This window comes from Canis lupus, chromosome 10 (assembly GCF_003254725.2).
Source record: "Canis lupus dingo isolate Sandy chromosome 10, ASM325472v2, whole genome shotgun sequence".
NCBI classification, from domain to species: domain Eukaryota; kingdom Metazoa; phylum Chordata; class Mammalia; order Carnivora; family Canidae; genus Canis; species Canis lupus.
In genome coordinates this window covers 45,561,983-45,583,666 of record NC_064252.1, presented here as the reverse complement: position 1 = coordinate 45,583,666, position 21,684 = coordinate 45,561,983, and the positions used below count along the sequence as shown (strand labels likewise).

At 36.2% G+C, this 21,684-nt stretch overlaps 1 protein-coding gene across 1 annotated transcript in view; it reads right to left on the bottom strand.

Moving 5' to 3' along the window:
• TMEM131 (transmembrane protein 131) overlaps positions 1-21,684 on the bottom strand; it is a 227,704-nt gene that overhangs the window by 86,113 nt on the left and 119,907 nt on the right. Inside the window, exon 5 of the mRNA XM_025464690.3 lies at positions 14,209-14,332. Coding sequence (XP_025320475.3) covers positions 14,209-14,332 — 124 coding nt within the window. The remainder of the gene's footprint in view (positions 1-14,208; positions 14,333-21,684) is intronic.

The following is a 21,684-nucleotide window of genomic DNA, read 5'->3' as shown; positions in this document are numbered from 1 at the left end:
TTTTTTTTTTTTAAGTTTTATTTATTTATTCATGAGAGACAGAGAGAAAGAGAGAGAGAGAGAGGCAGAGACTTAGGCAGAGAGAGAAGCAGGCTCCATGCAAGGGAGCCTGATATGGGCCTTGATCCCGGGACTCCAGGAACATGTCCTGGGCCAAAGGCAGACGCTTAACCATTGAGCCACCCAGGCGTCCCAGGAACACTTAATTCTTTGTATAATCTTTTACCACTATCAGAATTGGCTATCTAGTCTTGAGTAAGTAGGTGATGTACTGGAGACCTCAGTTTCTAGTTAGGTCACTAAGAAACTGCGATTTTGGCAAGTCTTTTTAACCTCTGTAGGTTTCTTTCTATCTTTTTCTTTCTTTCTTTTTTTTTTTTTTTTTTAAAGATTTTATTTATTTATTCATGAAAGACACGGGGGGAGGGACAGAGACACAGGCAGAGGGAGAAGCAGGCTCTGTGCCAGGAACCTGATGTGGGACTTGATCCTGCGACTCCAGGATCACATCCTGAGCCAAAGGCAGGCGCTAAACCGCTGAGCCACCCAGGGATCCCCCCTCTGTAGGTTTCAGTGTCTCCTAATTTCAAAATGAGCCAGTTTTATTAGATGATCTCTGAGATCTTAATTATTTTTTTTTTGAGATCTTAATTATTAAATAAACCATAAACATGATCAATCTTGTTGCTTAATTCCTATGCAAGATGAGGCTTTGCTTTACGATGTCATTTACATCCAGGGAGGGGTGGAGAAGAGTCTAGAAATCAGAGTACAAGTTCTCTTTGATAGTTCTTAATACCTATCAAGACTTGATTCCAGGGGGATCCCTGGGTGGCTCAGCGGTTTGGCGCCTGCCTTTGGCCCAGGGTGCGATCCTGGAGTCCCGGGATCGAGTCCCACGTCGGGCTCCCAGCATGGAGCCTGCTTCTCCCTCCTCCTGTATCTCTGCCTCTCTTTCTCTCTATGTCTATCATAAATAAATAAATCTTAAAAAAAAAAAAAAAGACTTGACTCCACTATAATTTCAGTACTTTAAGAAGACCCTGAGATAGAAAAAACAAACATTTCTTTTCTTCTTTTTTTAGTAACAGGGAAAATCTAATTACAAGTGACACATAAGGATGTAACAGAACAGCAGGCTCAGGAATGTAATCTTCCCATTAAGAATTCATCAGATTGGGATCCCTGGGTGGTGCAGCAGTTTAGTGCCTGCCTTTGGCCCAGGGCGTGATCCTGGAGACCCAGGATGGAGTCCCACGTGGGGCTCCCGGTGCATGGAGCCTGCTTCTCCCTCTGCCTGTGTCTCTGCCTCTCTCTCTCTCTGTGTGTGTGTGTGTAACTAAAAGAAAGAAAAGAAAGAAAATAAAGAAAAGAAAGAAAGAAAGAAAGAATTCATCAGATTTGCGACAATGTATTCTTTTGTCCACTTTCCTGCACACTTTCTAAATTAGATGAATTTGGTGTGATAAAAAATTAGAAAACAGTATAAAAAGTAATGAAGAACAAGTAAGGTGTGCTAGCTCTAACCTAACATTATGTGCAGCTAAGTATTTCACCTTTGTATCATTGCTCATTCCCTGGCTGGCTCCCTTGGTAAGCTCATCTCCAGGTCCATGACTTCACCACGGACTCTTAAACTTCCATTTCGAATCCAGTCCTTTCTCTTATAATCTGAACTCAGACACCAATTGTCACTTGGCACTTGTACCTGAATGTCTAAGAGACATCTCAAATCTAACTCGTTGAAAACTGAACTACTGATTATACTCCCCAAACCTGCTCTATCCTCAGCTTCTCCACTCGGGTTGATAACAACTCTGTCATTTTGGTAGCTTGGGACAAAAATCATAGAGTCAGTCTTGACTCTTTTTCTTAGTCCCACATCAGGAAACCCTATTGGCTATATCCTTCAAATATATCCCAATTCCAACAGCTTTCTTCACTTCTTCACTCTTGTCAGAGTAATTGTCTTCCTACCATTAGGTGCTGCAACAGCTAATGTAACCGGTGTCCCTGATTCTCCCCTTGCTCTTCTGCAGTCTCTTTTTAATAGATTCTTAAAAAACAAAAGCTATCATTTCATTTCTCAGCTCAAATCCATGGAGGTTTCCAATTTCAATCAGGATAAGAGCCAAAGTACTCATCATAGCTTGTAAGGCCCTTCACACTTTGCCCCCTCCCATCCTCCTTCACTTCTCTCACCCTTGGTCACTCTGGTTTAGCCACACTGTCCTCTTTACATACAGTCATACGTTCACATCGGACCCTTTGTGCTGTCTGGAATGTTGTTCTTCCATATATTCCACTTCCTTCCATTCAGTACACTCTCTGACCTCCTTCAAATCTGTTCAAAATGTCACCTTCTAAATGAAGCCTGTGCTATCCTACTGAAAACTGGAGGAGTGATGGCAGCATAAGATGTTCCTCCTTTTTGTCCCCCTTTGAAGTTATAGTAGATTAGAAATCCATTTACAAACAGAAGGGCCTTTGTAGGAATTGTGGGATTCAGCACCATATGCCAGGGGACCTAGGAATTGTCTCGACCACTTGTGCATCTGGTAGTAGGTAGATAGACTTCAGCATGGGCTGCAGAACCAGTGCACTTGTCCCAACCACTTTCGCCATGGTGGGGACAAAAGTTGGAGAGTGCTGTCCTAGGCAAAATCCCATACAAGACATACGTTACAAAAGTCCAGGCTTTCTGTGGACACAATGAAGCAAAAAAAGAAAGTATGGTCACAGTAGAGACCATAAGTGGAATTTTCCAAGTGCCACCCCCCCTCCCCTCCCCCATGGGAACACTCCATGGGAGTGAATTATCCAGCAGTGGGACTTCTACAACAAGGGAAAAGGAGAGCAGTAAGCGAGTACCCGGCTACCCCACTAATGCAGGACACAGCAGGAGAAACTTGTTTCTCTCCAGTAGCACCCAGAGCACTGAAGCAGGACCTCCAAACTGGGGAAGGGAGAAGAGCAGAAAAGAGATAGGTAAGAACATCAAAGGGCATTAAAGGTATATAATTCCTGGAGACTGCACTCAGGACTTCAGCAAACAGTCTGCCCATGAGCCTCTGGGAATACTTTGCCCAAAGATATGCCCACGTTGTCTATAGGCACCCCAATGTCCTGAGTGCTAAACCCACATCTCTTCTCACTCCCAAGCGCAGTGGTGAGAGCAAGTCCGTAAATGGACTGTTATCAGAAAAACAGCAGGATGTGTGGGCAAGGCTGAAACCACAAATTAGAGTAACACCTTCTAGAAAATCTAAAAGGTAGAGAAAATCCAAATATAACAGCACCAACAAATAATATACCCCATCTGAAGACAACTAGTAAAGATTTAGGAAAGGGTCTGCTACTTTAAACACAAAAGCAGAAATGTAAAACTACAAGGAACATGAAAAAAAAATGTGATCACTAGAAGAACAGTAATTCTCCAAGCAAGAGCACAGATTTTTGCAATCTAGTTGATGAAGGATTCAAAGCAATTCTTTTTTTTTTTTTCTTTAAGATTTTCTTTCTTGTTTTGACAGAGAGAGAGAGAGCACAAGCAGGGAGAGTGGCAGGGAGAGGGAGAGGGAGAGGCAGGCTCCCCACTGAGCAGGGAGCCTGATACGGGGCTCAATCCCAGGACCCTGGGATCATGACCTGAGCCGAAGGTAGACGCTTAACCAACTAGCCATCCAGGAGCCCCTCAAAGTAGTTCTTTTGAATAAACTCAGTGATCTACAAGAAAACTCAGGAAACAATACATAAACAAAATGAGACCCTTAACAAAGAGAAGAAATAATAAAAAAGAACAAAACTGAAATTCTGGAACTTAAGATTTCAATGACTAAATGAAAAAACAATGCAGGGCAGCCCAGATGGCTCAGCAGTTTAGCGCTGCCTTCAGCCCAAGGCGTGATCCTGGAGATCCGGGATCGAGTCCCATGTCGGGCTCCCTGCGTGGAGCCTGCTTCTCCCTCTGCCTATGTCTCTGCCTCTCTCTCTCTCTCTGTGCCTCTCATGAATAAATAAATAAAATCTTAAAAAAAATAAATAAATGAAAAAAACAATGCAATAGAGAGCATGTACAGCAGAGTAAAACAAAGAAAAGACAGAATATGTAATCTAGAAATTCTAAATTATCCAATTAGAATAGAACAAAGGAAAAAGAATAAGAGTGAAGAAAGCCTATTGGAACTATGGGATTCCATCAAAGAACAAATATAATAATCCAAGCACCAGATAAAAGAGGGAGAAGGGGGCAGAAAGTTTATTTAAAGAAATAATAGCTGAGAACTTCTCAAACCTGGGGAGATGCTTGGATACCACGTTCATGAAGCTAATGGGTCATCCTATTACCTCAATGCAAAAGACCTTCTCCGACACATGGTGTAATGAAACAGTCAAAAATCAAAGATAAAGAGAGAATCCTAAAAGAACCCAGAAAAAAAGATTGTAAACTATAAAGGAACTCCATGAGGCTATTAGTGATTTCCCAGCAGAAACCCTACGGGCCAAGAGAGAGTGGATGACATACTCAAAGTACTGAAAGAAAAAAACTGCTACCCAAGAATGCTCTCATCTGACAAAGTTCTCCTTCAGATGCAAAGGAGAAATAAAGACTTTCTTGGACTAACAATTCACTGGTGAATTCTGAGGGAGTTCGTCACCCCCAGACTAACTTTTAAGAAATGCTGAAAGGAGTTCTAGCTGAAATGAAAAGATGTTAATAGTGGTCCAAAAACATGAAAGTATACGACACACTGGGTAAAGGCAAATATACAGTCAGACATAGAAAATCCTAATTCTGTAAAAGGATGATGTGTTAACCTCTTAACTGTAGTAGAAAGGTTAAAGAAGAACATTAAAATTAATTATAGCTACTATAATTTATCAATGAGCACACAATTTAAAAAGAGGTAAATAATGACATCAAGCATATTAAAGAGGGAAGAGTAAAGGGTAAAGCTTTTACACAACTGAAGTTGTTATCAGCTTAAAATGGATGGCTTTATGTTTTATGTAAACTTCATGGTACCAAGAGGCAAAAACAGATTCACAAAAGTTAAAGAAAGGGGAAACAGACCGACACCATGAAAAATCATGAATCTATAAAGGCCGGTAGAAAGAGAGGCAAAGGGATGCCTGGGTGGATCAGGGGTTAAGCGTCTTCCTTCACCTCAGGGAATAATCACAGGATCTGGGATCGAGTCACGCATCAGGCTCCCTTTGAGGAGCCTGCTTCTCCCTCTGCCTATGTCTCTGTCTCTCATGAATAAATCAATTAAAAAAAAAGAATAAGAAGAAACAGAGGGAAAAAGAATCAGTGGAGACACAAAATCACCAGAAAGCCATTAAGAAGACTGCATTAGTAAGCCCTTATATATCAAGAATAACTCTAAATATAAATGAATTGATTCACCAACCAAAAGGAACACAGACTAGATAAAGAAATGAGACCCAATTCTATACTGCCTAGAGAAGGCAAACTTCTGCTTTAAGGGCACACATTGGTTCAAAGTGAAGAGCTGGAAAAAGACATTCAGTGCAAGTAGAAACCAAAAGAGAGTGAAGGCTGCTATGCTTATATCGGATGAAATAGACTTTAAAAGCCAAAAATGGTAATAAGAGACAAAGTAGGTCATAATATAATAATAAAGGGGTCAATATGTAAAGAGGATATAACAACTGTAAATACATTACCCAACATAAGAGTACCTAAATATATTAACAAATATTAACAGATTTGAAGGAAGAAAAAGATGACAATACAATAACAGCAAGGGACTTCAATACCCCCACTTTCATCAATGGATATCATCCAGACAGAACATCAACAGGGAAATGGACGTGAATCACTGATTAAACCAAATAGACATAACGGACATTTACAGATCAATCCATCCCATAGCAGCAAATACATGTTCTTCTCAAGTGCACACAAAACATTCTCCAACGCAGACCATATGACAGTACACATACCACGTCTAATGGTAAGTAATAATATCAAGTATATTTTCAGTCATAACGGTATGCAACTAGAAATCAATCAAAGGAAAGCTGGAAAATCTACAAATGTGTGTAATTTAAAAAAAAAATTTAAAAAGATTTTATTTATTCATGAGAGACAGAAGAGAGAGAGAGAGGCAGAGACACAGGCAGAAGGAGAAGCAGGCTCCATGCAGGGAGCCTGACATGGGACTCGATCCCAGGTCTACAGGATCATACCTGGGCTGAAGGCGGCGCCAAACCACCGAGCCACCCGGGCTGCCCCAAATGTGTGTAAATTAAACAACATACTCCTGACAACCAAAAGGGTCCAAAAAGAAATCAAAAGGGAAACCCCCCCAAAAATTGAAACAAATGAAAATGGAAATATACCATACCAAAACTTATGGGATGCTGCAAAAGCAGTTCTAAGAGGGACTTTATAGTTGTAAATGCATATATTAAGAAAATAGAAACATCTCAAATAAACAACCTAACTTTACACCTCAAGGAACTGGAAATAGAACTATAAGCCCAAGTCCAAAATTAGCAAAAGGAAAGAAATAAAAATCAGAGCAGAAATAAATAAAATAGAGACCAGAAAAACAATAAGGAAAAAAACCAGTGAAACTAAGAGCTGGTTTCAAACAGATAAAACAAAATCAGCAAATCTTCAGCTACACAAACCATGAAAGAAGAAGACAAAATCCAAAGTCAGAAATGAAAAAGGAGACATTACAATTGATACTACAGAAATACATGGGATCATAAGAGACTAGTATGAACAATTATATACCAACAAATTAGATAACCTTTAAGAAATGGATAAATTCTCAGAAACATACAACCTACCAAGACTGAATCATGAAGAGAAAATCTGAAAAGAACAGTGAGTAAGGAGACTGAATCAGTAATCAAAAACCTCTCAACATAGAAAACCACAGGATAAGCTGGTTTCACTAATGAATTCTACCAAACATTTAAAGAATTAATGCCAATCCTTCTCAAACACTTCTAAAAATTTGAAGGGACAGAACACTTTAAAATTCATTTTATGAAGCCAGCGTTATCCTGATACCAAAGCCAACAAGGACAAACAAGAAAACTATAGACCAATACTCTTGATGAATACAGATGAAAAAGTTCTCAAAAAATATTAGCAAACTGAATTCAACACACAAAGTATTATACACCATGACCAAGCAGGATTTCTCCCTGGGATGAAAGGATAGTTCAATACATATAAATCAATAAACGTGATACATCATATTAACAGAATGAAAGATAAAAATCAAATGATCATCTCAATAAATGCAGAAACACATTTGACAAAACACAACATATTTTCATGATAAAAACTCTCAACAGACTGGGTACAGATATGACATAACTCTGTATGATCAAGGCCATATATGGAAAATCCATAGCTCACATCATACTCAACATAAAAAACTGAAAGCTTTTCCGCTACGATCAGGAACAAGATAAGGGTGTCCACCCTACCATGCTTACTCAGCGTAATAATGGAAGGCCTAGTTAGACCAGTTAGGCAAGATAAAGAAATGAAAGGCATCTGAATCAGGAAGGAAGAGGTAAAATTGTCATATTTGCAGATGATCTGATCTTATATATAGAAAATCCTAAATATAGACTCAACCAAAAAAACTGTACAGTGTAAACATAAATTTTATGTGCCCTGGAAAACTAAAAAATTCATTTCATTGTGATGTTCACTTTATTATGATAATCACTTTACTTTACTCCAGTGGTCTGGAACTAAACCTGTAATATCTGAGATGTATCTGTGTTATGAAAACTACAAAACCTTGATGAAAGAAACGAAAGACACAAACAGATGGAAAGATATTTCACTCGTTGATTGGAAGAATTAATATTCCAGTAACTGTCTGTTAAAATGTCCATACTACCTTAAAGTCATCTGTAGAGTCAAGGCAATTCCCATCAATATCCCAAAGGCATTTTTAGAGAAATAGATAAAACAATCCTAAAATTTGTATGGAACCATAAGACTCCAAATAGCCAAAGCAATCATGAGAAAGAACAAAGCCTAAGGCATCACACTTCCTGCTTTCAAACTATACCATGAAGCTGCTGTAATTAAAATAGTATAGTACTGGCAAATAAACCAATGGAACAGAACAGTCCAGGAATAAATCTCCGCATATATAGTCAACTAATATTTGACAAGGAAGCCAAGAACACTCAAATGGTGTTAGAAAAACTGGATAACCAGATGCAGAAAAATGAAATTAGATCTCTATCTTCCATCACTCACCAAAATTAATTAAAAATGGATTAAAGGCTTAAACTTAAGACCTGATACAATAAACATCTAGAAGAAAACACTGATATTGGTGTAGGCCATGATTTTTTTAAACATGACACTAAAGTCCAAGAAACAAAAGCAAAAATCAGTAAGTGGAACTATATCAAATTAAAAAACCTCTGCAGAGCAAAATAAAAGATCAACAAAATAGAAAGGAAACGTGTAACATGGAAGAAGATATTTGCAAATCCTATGTCAGATAAGGGGTTAATATCTAATATACATAAAGAACTCATAAAACTCAATAACAAAACCCCAAAAATCTGATTAAAAAATGATTATATCAGATATATATATATATATATATATATATATATATATAAAGACAGATGTTATCTGAGCAACAAAACAGGTATTTTCCCAAAGACATAGCCAACAGGTATACAAAAAGATGCTTGACAATTTTATTTGTCAGGGAAATGCAAATCAAAACCACAGTGAGATATCACTTCACAACTGTTAGAATGGCTATCACTAAGAAGAGAAGAGAGAACAAGTGTCGATGAGATGCAGAAATATGGAAATCCTGTACACTGTTGGTGGTAATGTAAATTGGTTCAAAACGGTATGGAGGTTCCTCAAAAATTAAAAATAGAACAAAATAATCTGGCAGTCCTACTTCTGGGTATTTACCCAAAGAAAATGAAAATAGGCTATCAAAGAGATATTCACTCCCATTTTTACTGTAGCATTATTCACAATAGCCAAATATAGAAACAACCCAAGTATCTTATCAACAAATAGATTAAAAAGACAGTGCGCATACCCACCCCCACACACACCCCATGGAATACTTATTCAGCCATGAGAAAAAAGGAAATCCTGCCATTTGCAACATGGATGGGCCTTGAGCGCATTGTGCTAAAGGAGGTAAGCCAGACAGAAAAAGACAAATCCTTTCTGCTATTGCTATATGGAATTTTAAAACGCCAAACTTGTAAAAATCAGAGCATAGAATGGTGGTTACCAAGGACTAGATGGTGGGGAAATTGGTGATACATAATTGAAGGGTACAAATGTAGAAGAAAAAGAAGTTCTAGACATCTAATGCAGAGCACAGTGATCATAGACAACACTGTATTATAAACTTCAAAGCTCCTAAGAAACTAGTATAGTTCCTACCAGAAAAGGGAAATGAGAATTAAGTGACATGATAGAGGTGTTAGCTAACCCTATAGTGGTAATCATATTGCAATATATAAATGTATCAAATCAACACACTGTCCATCTTAAATTTACAGTGTTATAATGTCAACTGTATATCTCAGACTTACACAATGTTAAATGTCAATTATATCACAATTAAAAAAAAAATTGGACCACACCTCCCACTGTACTCCTAATCCATTTATCCTACTTTTTTTTTTTAATTTTTATTTATTTATGATAGTCACACAGAGAGAGAGAGAGAGAGAGAGAGGCAGAGACACAGGCAGAGGGAGAAGCAGGCTCCATGCACCGGGAGCCCGACGTGGGATTCGATCCCGGGTCTCCAGGATCGCGCCCTGGGCCAAAGGCAGGCGCCAAACCGCTGCGCCACCAAGGGATCCCTATCCTACTTTTTCTGTGCTCATCATCTAATCATCTGCTCATTACCATCCAGTATTCTATAAAATTTACTTATTATTCTTGCCTTCTCCCCTCTATTGCTATCTCCCAAGCTCCCCAGAAGTATCATAAGTGAAGGATCTTTGTTTTTCAGTGATAAATCCAAAGTGCCGGGCACTTAGTAGGCATTTAAGAAATATTTGTTTAAGTCCTTATTTCCACACAGATAGTAAACTATTTTCTAATTTAAATTTTCTTACATGCCTTAAATTCCAAAAGTAGTGCTTATTTTACTTGGAGATACAGTATCAAGATGTATGAAGAAACAGTTAATACAACAAACCTTCCCCCATTCTCTTCCTTTTCAGCTTATCTAGTTAACCTATCTGTACCTTACTCTGACTCTTATTAACTGTCCAAATATGTACGTCATTTTTACTTTTTATAAAAATGGCATCATATCCTACTCTACAATGTGCTTTTCTTACATATTAACACAAATATCATAGTAATCTGTCAACAGATATAGATTAATTCATTCTATTATCCACATCATAATATTCCATACTATTGCTAGATTACATTTTGTTCAATTCCCATTAACATATGTGGATATCAGAGTTTAACCTGAAATAGAATAAACAATGTCCAGGCTTCTATATCTAACTAAAAATAATCATTGATATTCATTAATGACCTTCAACCTCATGAGAAGAGATTATATTAAGCATAATAAAATATATGGGCTAAAAAGTTTTAATTTTAGTCACAGACTGAAACAATGTTTTCCTAGTTAATCTTCGGGTTATCTGAAAATTTAATCGATCAAAAGGTTCTAGACAATCATGGAAAAGTAATTTGTGTATGCTTACCTATATCTGTTAGGCACTGCATTTTTATAAATCTTACTATAATCAAAATTTGACTATTATAACTAGAGTATTAAAAATCTGCATTCTTTGATACAAAACATATACTACATATTTTATGGCCAATATACAAAACAGTCACGAAAGATGAATAGGTCTAAATTGCAGTCTTAATATTATGGTATTTTAAATTATAATTATAACTAACTAGATAATTATAGTTAATTAACAGGTAATTACAATAACAGATAATTATTAGAAGTCATATATAGAAAAACAAATTTTCATATAACCACATTCCTTATTACTGTTATTTTCTTGATTTTCAGGTTAAAAGAAACCCTTACTAAGGGGATTATTTGTGTGTGGGTTATTATATGGTTATACAAAACTTGGGCCTTTTAAAAACAATAATCACTCTTTTCTCTATTTCCTTCTAGCTAATTAATGTAAAGATGATATTGGTAAATACCCAAAAACTTAAGTGAGTTACAGAAAATTTCCATTCTCAAGGAAATAAGATCTGACCAGGAATTCTAAAGGTGACAAAGAGTTAAAATTGCTCTCCTGGACACAAAAAGACTCTTTTCATCTTTCACCAAAGGCTGCCATAGGCCTAAAACTGAAGTGAAGGGGAAATAAAGTTATCTCTTTCCCCAAGAGTTCATTTCATTTCTCCCATCCACTTCTTGAGCTGCTGGAGTCCACACCTTACTGCAGGGAACTAAGATGGAAACCAAGAGGAAGAAGTAAGAAAAGATAGCGTAGACTTCAGCCACCTCTTTTTGAAGCTAAAACTAGGTGAGTTAACTAGATTTTGACAGGTTATAATAGATTTTTATTGTTTAATTCCATATCCTGACAAATTAGTTTTTAACTTGTCCTTTGACTAACATACACATTTAGTTTTTCTTTTGAAGATTTTTTTTTTTGAAGAATTTTCAGAAAAACTCTTCTCTTTGCATAAAGTTCATGTGTAGAAATAGGTCCCTGGGAAAGTCTAGTTCGGAAATGTCAAGCTAGTGGCCGTTAGCTTGTTTTGTTTGGTCTACACCATCTGTCTTTCTAAAATTGAGTTTATTTTCAATGTGTAAAAGCTGGAAGATATCATATAAAAATTCCTATTTCTGATTTTTCTTGGAATATGAGAATTACCAGGCATGGACTTACATTCCCACATGGTAACCACTGGCTAGAGCTGAGTGTGAGCTGATCGCTTTGGACAGGACACATGTTCTCCAGGTGACCCTCACTCCATGTGGCCTCCTTCGCTCATTTACATTTTCTATGTGGTTCCTATAACAATCTTTATTTGTAACTCTTGGTTTAGTCTTTGTCTTACAATAGCAACATGAAAAAAGTGAAAAGTCTGGCCTTTATAAGGGGTGAACCTTGGGAGTTTAGAAACAACAAAACATTGCTTGAATTAGCAAAGAACGTTAAAAAGTTAAAAATAAAATCTGTAGGGCAGTTGTGAACTATTTTTAAATTGTTTCCATTTTCACTTCACTATTTTGCTATTTAACCAAACATGTCTCTACACATTGGCCATGCCCCAGAAGCTGGGTTGTTGAATTTAGGCATAAGTGTACCTCTATATTCAGGTGGTAACATATACGTCACACTATAGTTTAATAAGATACAAATCAGTGGGTAGGCCATAGAGCACCTAGACCCTCACCTCCGGTCCTGTCATTAACTGCATGAGAGGTGCAATCTCTGGAGTTGAGTGCTTTCTTCGTTTGTATAATGAAGGTACTGGACTGGATGAATACATGAGTCTCTCCCAGCACAGGCATTCTATTATTTGAGAACATCAGCACGTTTATAAAAGCTCTGAAAACATCTTTTAGGTAACAATAAAAAATAACTCAAGGAAAACTTATTTTAAGAAATATTTTCAAAAAGGGGTGTTTTCCAGGAGTACCACAAAAATAAAATCTTTATTACTGAAAGCAACATGCTAACTCATCAGTTCCTTGTTAATAGAATACTTTTAAATTTAAAAAAGTCAAAATTGGGATCCCTGGGTGGCGCAGCGGTTTGGCGCCTGCCTTTGGCCCAGGGCGCGATCCTGGAGACCTGGGATCGAATCCCACATCGGGCTCCCGGTGCATGGAGCCTGCTTCTCCCTCTGCCTGTGTCTCTGCCTCTCTCTCTCTCTCTGTGACTATCATAAATAAATAAAAAATAAAAATAAAAAAAAATAAAAAAATTAAAAAGTCAAAATTATGTTCCCCCTTTTTTTCTCCAGAAGTTGCTAGCTAAGGACAACCTATGATGAAGTAGGATTTTTGAAAAGAGGAATGGAAAATCTAAATAATTTATATAATTTTAGCTGCTTTTTAAAAAAGTTGCTTTTTATTTGGTCATCTCTCTTCAAAGGAGCCAGTGAAAACTCTGGGAAGATGAAATTAGGTTCCATTCATTTACTTCCCTCTGATACTTGCTTTTTAGCTTTTTTGGGAGCTCATTTATTATTATTTTTTTGCATCCTATCTATTAAAGCTTAATGTGTGTATTCTCTCAAATCCAAAATTTATGAAGACCCAAATTTTTGGTCAGATAATTTTTTTAAATAACAAGTTTGCATACTATCTACAAAAATGATTGTAAAGTTAAATTTTAGAAGGTACTTTTGGTAGGTGGAACTCTAAAATAGCTCCCCAAATTTCCTGCCCTTATCTCTGAAATTGTAATTATGAGGAGATACCATGCCTGTGGTTATTTACATTACACCATAAAAGGGATTTTGCAAACGTAGCTGAGGTCATCAGTTAGTTGACTCAATTAACCAAAAAAGAGACTATCCAGATGGTCCTAACCCAATGGCATGATTGAGGCAGAATTTTCTCCACTGGTGCTGGCTCGAAGATGCTGACAAGCAATGTGGGCGCCCTAGGAAACTGAGAGAGGTCCCTGGCTAAGAGCCAGCAGTGAATTGGGTCCCCAGTTCTAAAAGCACAAGAAACTGAATTCTGAGTGAGTTGGGAAGTGGATTTTCCTACAGTCCAGTCGAGGACTCAGCCCTGCTGACAATTTAATTACAGCCTTATTATGATACTCTGAGCAAAGAGCCTACTGGACTTATGACTTATACTATGTGCTAAGTGGGTGTTGTTTTAAGCTATCATGTTTGTGGTAGTTTATTATGGAATAATAGAAATCTAACACGGTACTGAGGAATCACTTATTATTAAAAAGGAAAAAAGTCAACTAAATTTCTGACTGCTACATTTTTCAGAGTGCTTTGGTTCAAAGTTAAATTGTTAAGTTGTTTGATGTTGAGAAAAACAATGTGTATTTAAAAGAAGTGGTAATTCTTAGGAAATGAGGCAAACTGAAACCCAGAACAAACATGAAACATTCACATTGGATTTTAATTATAGCAAAATTAGATTATACATGAAAAAATCTAGATATTTCAATTTCAAACTTAAGGGAAACGTTTATAGTGGAAATACTTACCCTATTTTGAAAAAATGATGCATGAAAATGTGATGTTGTAGCAGATATTGATACTAAAGTAATAGTTTCTTCAGAACTAGGATTATGTAAGTAAACTTTTTCCATTTTTGGCATTCCAACTGGCCTGGAAAAGCAACAAAACAAAACAAAACAAAACAAAAAAAACACCAAAAAAAAAAAGTCATAAGTACTTCAAAGATTATTTCGGGTTGTTAAAAAATTAAATATCAAAACTATTAGACAAATACATATCTAAACATATAAAATTATTTATTAAATTGCTTTATATTTAAAGTTACACATGAAAATGCATTCAACAAATATATAGTGAGTGCTAATTTTATGTCACACATTGAGCCAGGGACTGGGATATGAGGAAGCAAATCTCTGCCTGAAAGAAGCTTCCAGTCTAGTGAGGAAGCAGGCAGGGAACAAAATAGTCAGATCCTTTCATTGCTCTCTGTAATACCACCCTGCTTTCCTACTAATTCTGAATCATGTCCTCTTCTCCCTCAAATTCCACTAATACATGTTTTTCAATTTAGGAGAAACTGAGTGGCAAAGTTATGTGAGCAGATCTGCCTTATGAGTTAGGGGCTATTATTGTTCTCACTTTATAGATGAGGACACTGAGGTGCAAAAAAGTTACTTCACTTCAAAAGTTACAGTCCAAAGTCATACTTGGAATCTAAATTTGAATCCAGGCTATCTGGCTTTAGTCCATGTCCTAACCTATCATTCTAAACTGCCTCCTCTCAAAGGAACAACATAAAACACACACTCAGTGGTCTGATATCCAAAGACCAATTTTAATGTTCTCCTTGGCATCCACATTAGTTTGTCTTAAGAGTGAAATCTCTTCAGTTATGTAGTCCACTAAGTACATACACAGCTAATCTTAGTTGTACAGACCTCCTAACTCCTACAGTATCAGAGAATTCTACATATAAATTACATTTCTTCTTCACATTCTCTATTCATTTAATTGGCACTAGTCTTATTTCCTTAACAAGATTATCAGCACTTCTCTGACAAAGGTTACATTATATATGCACTGTGTAACCCCACATTATGGAGCACAGGCACTTGGTAAGAGTGTGCATAGGTAAGCTTGCTCCCCTCCACATCCCCCAGTGGAAATTAAGATCCTCCCTAACCCGGCATCACTCAACTTAAGTAACTAACTCCCTATGTTTTCACAACCTGGTTCAGGCTGGTTTCATATGCATGGCCCCCATGTCTTTACCAATCTCTTTGTTCTGTGTTTTCCTCTAACCTCTTTGCCGATCCAAATCCCCATTTTCTAATTCAAATACAACTTCTTTCATAAGGTCCTCTCTTCGGGCAACCATTCAGGTCTACATTTTTATTTTATTCATGCTACTGCTCTCCTTGAACACCCTAACTCCCCATACACATATAAACAACAATGCTGGAAAAATGTAGAAGCTAGAGAAAGGTACTGATTCCATCCAAGGATTAACTAAAAAACAGTAAGAAACCCTTGTGGGGAACAGAAGGTTGCCTTGAACTGGCAGGTGGGGAAAAGTGAGGGACAAAGAATAGCTTAAGCTGACAATGAGAGGCCAGGGAAAAGGAAGTTTTCACAACTTTATTCTTCTCCATTTCCTTCCCTGCTTGCCTGGGGACAGTCAGAGCCTTCCTCTTCAACCTAGAAAATAGCAGAGGGGCTTACAGAGATGAGAAGCTGATAATCAACTACTCTGGAGCATACTTACCTCTAACTCCTCTCTTTGGTCTTCTAAAGACCAAGGGCTGTTTCATTACAATTTAGGAGGATATGTCCATCTAGATGTTTCTGTCTAAGCACTATCAGATAGAATGCTGGCCCACATAGGACAATCAATAATTTTTACATGTATAAGAGTGTGGAGTTGGGTCTTTCTACTTTGGGGAATCTCTCTCTTCTTAAATTCACAAGAGACAAGGGCCAAAAGGCTTGGTATTTTGCCCTTCCTCAATATGCATTACAATACAAGAGCTCTTAAGTTCATACATCAAAACAACATCATCTGTGAGGAGTATAATCAATTAGAAAACATACCATGTTGTGATAAACTGTAGTGTTCCCAATCTTTGATAGAGCCTGTGAGAGGATCACACATCTCCACTTCATTAACATTAGGCTTGGCCATAATGTTTTCTTTGGCCAATGAAATGTGAGCCAATGTGACATATAACATTAAGTTTTAAAAGTCATCTTGTACTCTTTCTCCTCTTGTATACTGTTCCAAGAAATGGCATTTCTCAGAGAGGAGTGCTGATTTCAGTGTTAATCCCACTAAAATTTTGGGTTTGGTTGTGGTCATTTATAATGGGTAAGGGCTGAATAATACAAATCTGAAGTTGGAAAAGTTAAACAAGAACTAAAAATAAGCACAATGTAATATACTTAAGGAGATATGGCAAAATAGTAAAACAAAGAAATCATACAGAAAACAAAAAAAATGCTAGTACAAAAATATTATGTATATGGGTAGATAAAAGTAAGTTGGAAAATCAGGCTGACAATTTAGTTCAGAATTCAGCAAGAAAAAAATATATTTAGAATATTTTAAAAGAGCTAAAACAAAACAAAACAACAACAACAACAAAAACAAACCCAAAGAGAAGCAGATATGTAGGACATAACTAGAAATGGTTATATTTAGAAGATGGACTGTAGGAATATTTAAAGAATATGGACAAAATTAATGGGCAAAATCCAAACTTTAAAAAAAATGATAAACTAATTATTTTTCTTTAAAGATTTATTTATTTGAGAGAAAGCATGTGTGCACAAAGGTGGGGAGGGGGGAGAGAGTGGAGGGAGCAGAGGGAGAGGAGGAGAGAAACTTTAGCAGACTCTGTACTCAGAGAGGTGCCTGACCCAAGGCTTTATTTCACCATCCTGAGACTGTGACCTGAGCCTAAATCAAGAGTAGGAGGCTTAACCAACCATGCCACTCAGGAACCCCAAAGGTAAACGAATTCTTTTTTTTTTTTTTTTTAAAGATTTTATTTATTTATTCATGAGAGAGACAGAGAGAAGCAGAGCCATAGGCAGAGGGAGAAGCAGGCTAAGGCTCCCTGCGGGGAGCCTGATGCGGTACTTGATCCCAGAACCTGAGCCAAAGGGAGATATTCCACCACTGAGCCACGCAGGCATCCCAGATAAACTAATTCTTAATTGAAAGGGTTTATGACAAAGAAACTTCTTACTTAATTAAACACAGAGTAAAATTTAAGAAAGTTGCAAGAGTTCTTTATACAATGTGAATATAATCATCTTAGGAGATTTTTGCAAGTATTTTTTCCCATTGTGTGGAATCTTTTGATTTTCTTGAAGGTATCATTTGTAGTACAAAAATTTTTAATTTTTATGTAATTCAATTTGTGTGTTTTGTCTTTTATCACTTGTGCTTCTGAAGTCATATCTAAGAAACCACTGCATAAACCATAATGGAGATATATTCTAATGTTTTCTTCTAAAGGTTTTATAGTTTACCTTTATTACACTTACATTTAGCTCTATGGTATACTTTGATTTTTGTGTATGGTGTGAGGCTGGAATCCAACTTAATTCTTCTGCATGTGGATACCCTGTTGTCAAGCACCATTCGTTGCAAAAACTATTCTTTCTATATTTAATTGTATTGGCACCCTTGTCAAAATCAGTTTGCAAAAAACAAAGTTCTATTTCTGGAATCCAAATTGTTTTCCATTTACTTATATTGTTTATCCTTTAAAATTTTTTTTAAAGATTTTATTTATTTATTCATGAGAGACACACACAGAGAGAGGCAGAGACATAGGCAGAGGGAGAAGCAGGCTTCATGCAGGGAGCCCGATGTGGGACTCAAGCCTGGGACTCCAGGATCACGCCCTGGGCTGATGGTAGACAATCAACCACTGAGCCACCCAGGTGTCCCTTATATGTCTATCCTTATGGCAGTGTCACAGTGTCTTGACTAAAACTTGTAGAAGGTTTCCGATATTGGGCACTGAAAGTTCTCCCACACTGGTCTCCTTTTAAGAGAATGGCTACTTTTGTTAAACTTATATCTAAGCATTTTACTTTTTGAGTTATTATAAGTGAAATTGTTTTAATTGTTCATTGCTAATATGCAGAAATATAACTTATTTTGCATACTGACCTTATATCCTGTAACCTTGAACTCACTTGAAGTAGATTGCTTATGATTTTCTATATATAAGAGTATAACACCTAAAAATAGAGATGGTTTTACTTTTTCCTTTCTAGTCTCAGCACCTTTTGTTTCTTACTCGTGTAATAGCCCTGTTCTTGATGTAAGGGGAAATCTCTCAGTCTTTCACTATTAAATATGATGTTTGCTGTGGGACTTTCATAGGTGCTCTTTATCAGGCTGAGAAAATTCTATTCCTATTTTTTGAGTATTATTATCATGAAAAGATGTATTTCCAAATCCTTTTTGTTTACTGACATGATTGTGCTTTTCTCCCCTTTATTCTATTAACATGGTGTATATTACATTAATTGAATTTCAGTTGTGGGGCTTGAATTCAAGACCCTGAGATTAAGACCTCAGCTGAGATCAAGAGTTGAACACAGAACGAACTCAGCCATCCAGGCACCCCAGTATATGATCATTTTTATGTGTTGCTGATTTTGGTTTTTATTATTTTGTGAAGGAATTTCAACAAAAGGGGTATTGATCTGTACTTTTCTTATAGCATCTTTATGTGGTTTTGGTATAATGATAATGCAGGCCTAACATACTAATTTGGGAAACGTTCCCTTTTCTATATTACTTGGAAACGTTTATAATGGACTGGTATTACTACTTCTTTGAATTTTTGGTAGAATTAATTCCTAAGACTTTCTGTGTGTCACAACTTTCATTCTGGGAAGTATCTTGATTACTAATTCAAACTCTTTACTTGTTATAAGTCTATTCAGATTTTCTATTTCTGCTTAGGTCAGTTTCGGTAATTATGTAATTACCAAATTTATGTCTTTTTAGGAATTTGTCCATTTCAACTAAGTTAATGAATTTGTTAGTATACAGTTATTCATGGCATTACTTTATAATCCTTTTTTAAAAATTATTTCTGTAAGGCTGATAGTAATGTCATCTCTTTCACTCCTGATTCTAGTAATTTAAGAGTCCTTTTTATTGCTTGGTCAGTCTAGCTAATAAGAGTTTGTCAATTTTGTTGCTCTTTTCAAAGAACCAATTTCTTATTTTTTTCTATTAATCTGTATTTCACTTATTTCTAGTCTTCATTATTTTTTGCTTTCTAATTATTTTTATCCTTGCTTTTCTTCTAGTTTCTTAAAGTAGAAGGTTAGGTTTCTGATTTGAGATTTGTTTTCTGTGATTATTAAGACATTTATAACTAACTTTCTTCCTGGGCAATGCTTCTACTGCATCTCATAAGTTCTGGTATGTTATATTTTTATTTCACTCATCTGAAAGCATTTTCTCATTCCTCTCTTGATTTTCTTCTTTGATTCACTGGTTATTAAAGAACATGTTGTTTAATATCTCAACTTTTTTTTCTGTATTGCTTTCCAGCTATTTAATTGGGGACAAAGTTACCAGAGAACATACTTTATATGACTTTAAAACTTATTGGGGCTTGCATTATGGTCTAGCATATGGTCTATCCTGGAGAACAGTCTGTGTGTGTGTGTGTGTGAGAAGTATAAGTACTTTGTTGTTGAGTGGAATGTTCTATAGATGTCTACTAGACCTAGGAGCTCTGTACTGTTTTCAGGATTTCTATGTCTTTTGTTATCTCTTGCTTAGTCTATCTGTTATTGAAAGTGGAGTACTAAAGTTTCTATGAATGCTGAATTGTCTATTTTTCCCTTCAGTTCTGTCAGTTTTACTTCCTTTACTTTGGGTTTCTATTGTTAGTTAAGTCTTGCTTTTTTAATCTGAAAATTTTGGTCTCTTAATTGGTGTATTTAGACTATTTATATTTAATGTAATTATTGATATAGTTAAAGTCCATCTGCTAGTTATTTTCTATTCTCTCTTCTTTGTTTATAACTCTTTTATATGCACAATTTTAAAATCTTGGTACAACTAAACTAAAAATCAATAACAAAAAGATAATGTGGTTCTCTATAAATACGTAAATAGATCAATGGATGTGTAAATAACCCATGGATCAAAGACAAAATCTGAATAAAAATTAAGAACTATCTGAAACTGAATGAAAGTGAAAAACTTAACTCATTAAAAGCTTATATAATACAGTTCATTCTGTGCTTACAGAAAAATTCATGAATTTAAATCTACATATTTGAAAAGAAAAAAGCCTAAAAGTTAATGAGCATCCATGTCATTAGAAAAAGAACAGCAAATTTAAATCTAAAGAAAGTACAGGGATCCCTGGGTGGCGCAGCGGTTTGGCGTCTGCCTTTGGCCCAGGGCGCGATCCTGGAGACCCGGGATCGAATCCCACGTCGGGCTCCCAGTGCATGGAGCCTGCTTCTCCCTCTGCCTGTGTATTTGCCTCTCTCTCTCTCTCTCTCTCTCTGTGACTATCATAAAATAAATAAAAATTAAAAAAAAAAGAAAGTACAAAGAAAGAAATGATAAAAATAAGAGTGGAAATCAGTGGGGTAAAATACATAAAATAGAAAGATCTATGAAGTCAGAAGTTCACACGTCTTGGGGGTAAAAACTAGTAAGTTGATAACTACTTGACAAGATTGAGGGAAAAAAAAGAGATGGCACAAAATATCAATATCAGCAATGATAAAAGGAATTACCACTACAGATGCTACAAACATTAAAACAATCATAAAATGATATTAGCAACTTTATGTTAGTAAATTTGAAAGTTATCCTAAAATTGCCAAACTCCTAGAAAAACACAGCTTACCAAAACTGGTAAAGATTTTAAAAATATATAAGCATTACAAAAAATAAAACTTATAAAGAGGCATCTGGTGACTTAATCAGTTAAGTGTCTGACTCTTAATCTCAGCTCAAGTCTTGACCTCAGGGTCATAAGTTCAAGCCCTGCATTGGGCTCCACATTTATAAAAAAACAAGACGAAACAAAAAGCTACTAAAGAAATTAAATTCATAATCTAAAATCTTACTACAAAGAAAATTCCAGTCCAGGAGTACTCTACTGGCAAATTATACCAAATATTTAAAGGTAATATTCTACTAATTATTTGAGGAGAAAAGTGAAATACAGATACAAAATGGGGAAAAATGAAGAAGACCTCTATGACTCTAGATCTGAGTTGGGAAAATATGTATTAGAATTATCAGTATGAGACATGATTTACATATATGCATTTTTATTTTTAAATTATTATTCTTTTAGAGAGAGAGAGAGAGAGAGAGAGAGAGAGAGAGAGGGGTGCAGGGCAGAGGGAGGAGAGCATCTTAAGCAGGCTCCATGCCCAGCTTGATTTCTCAACCCTGAGATGATGACCTGAGCTGAAACCAAGAATCTGATGCT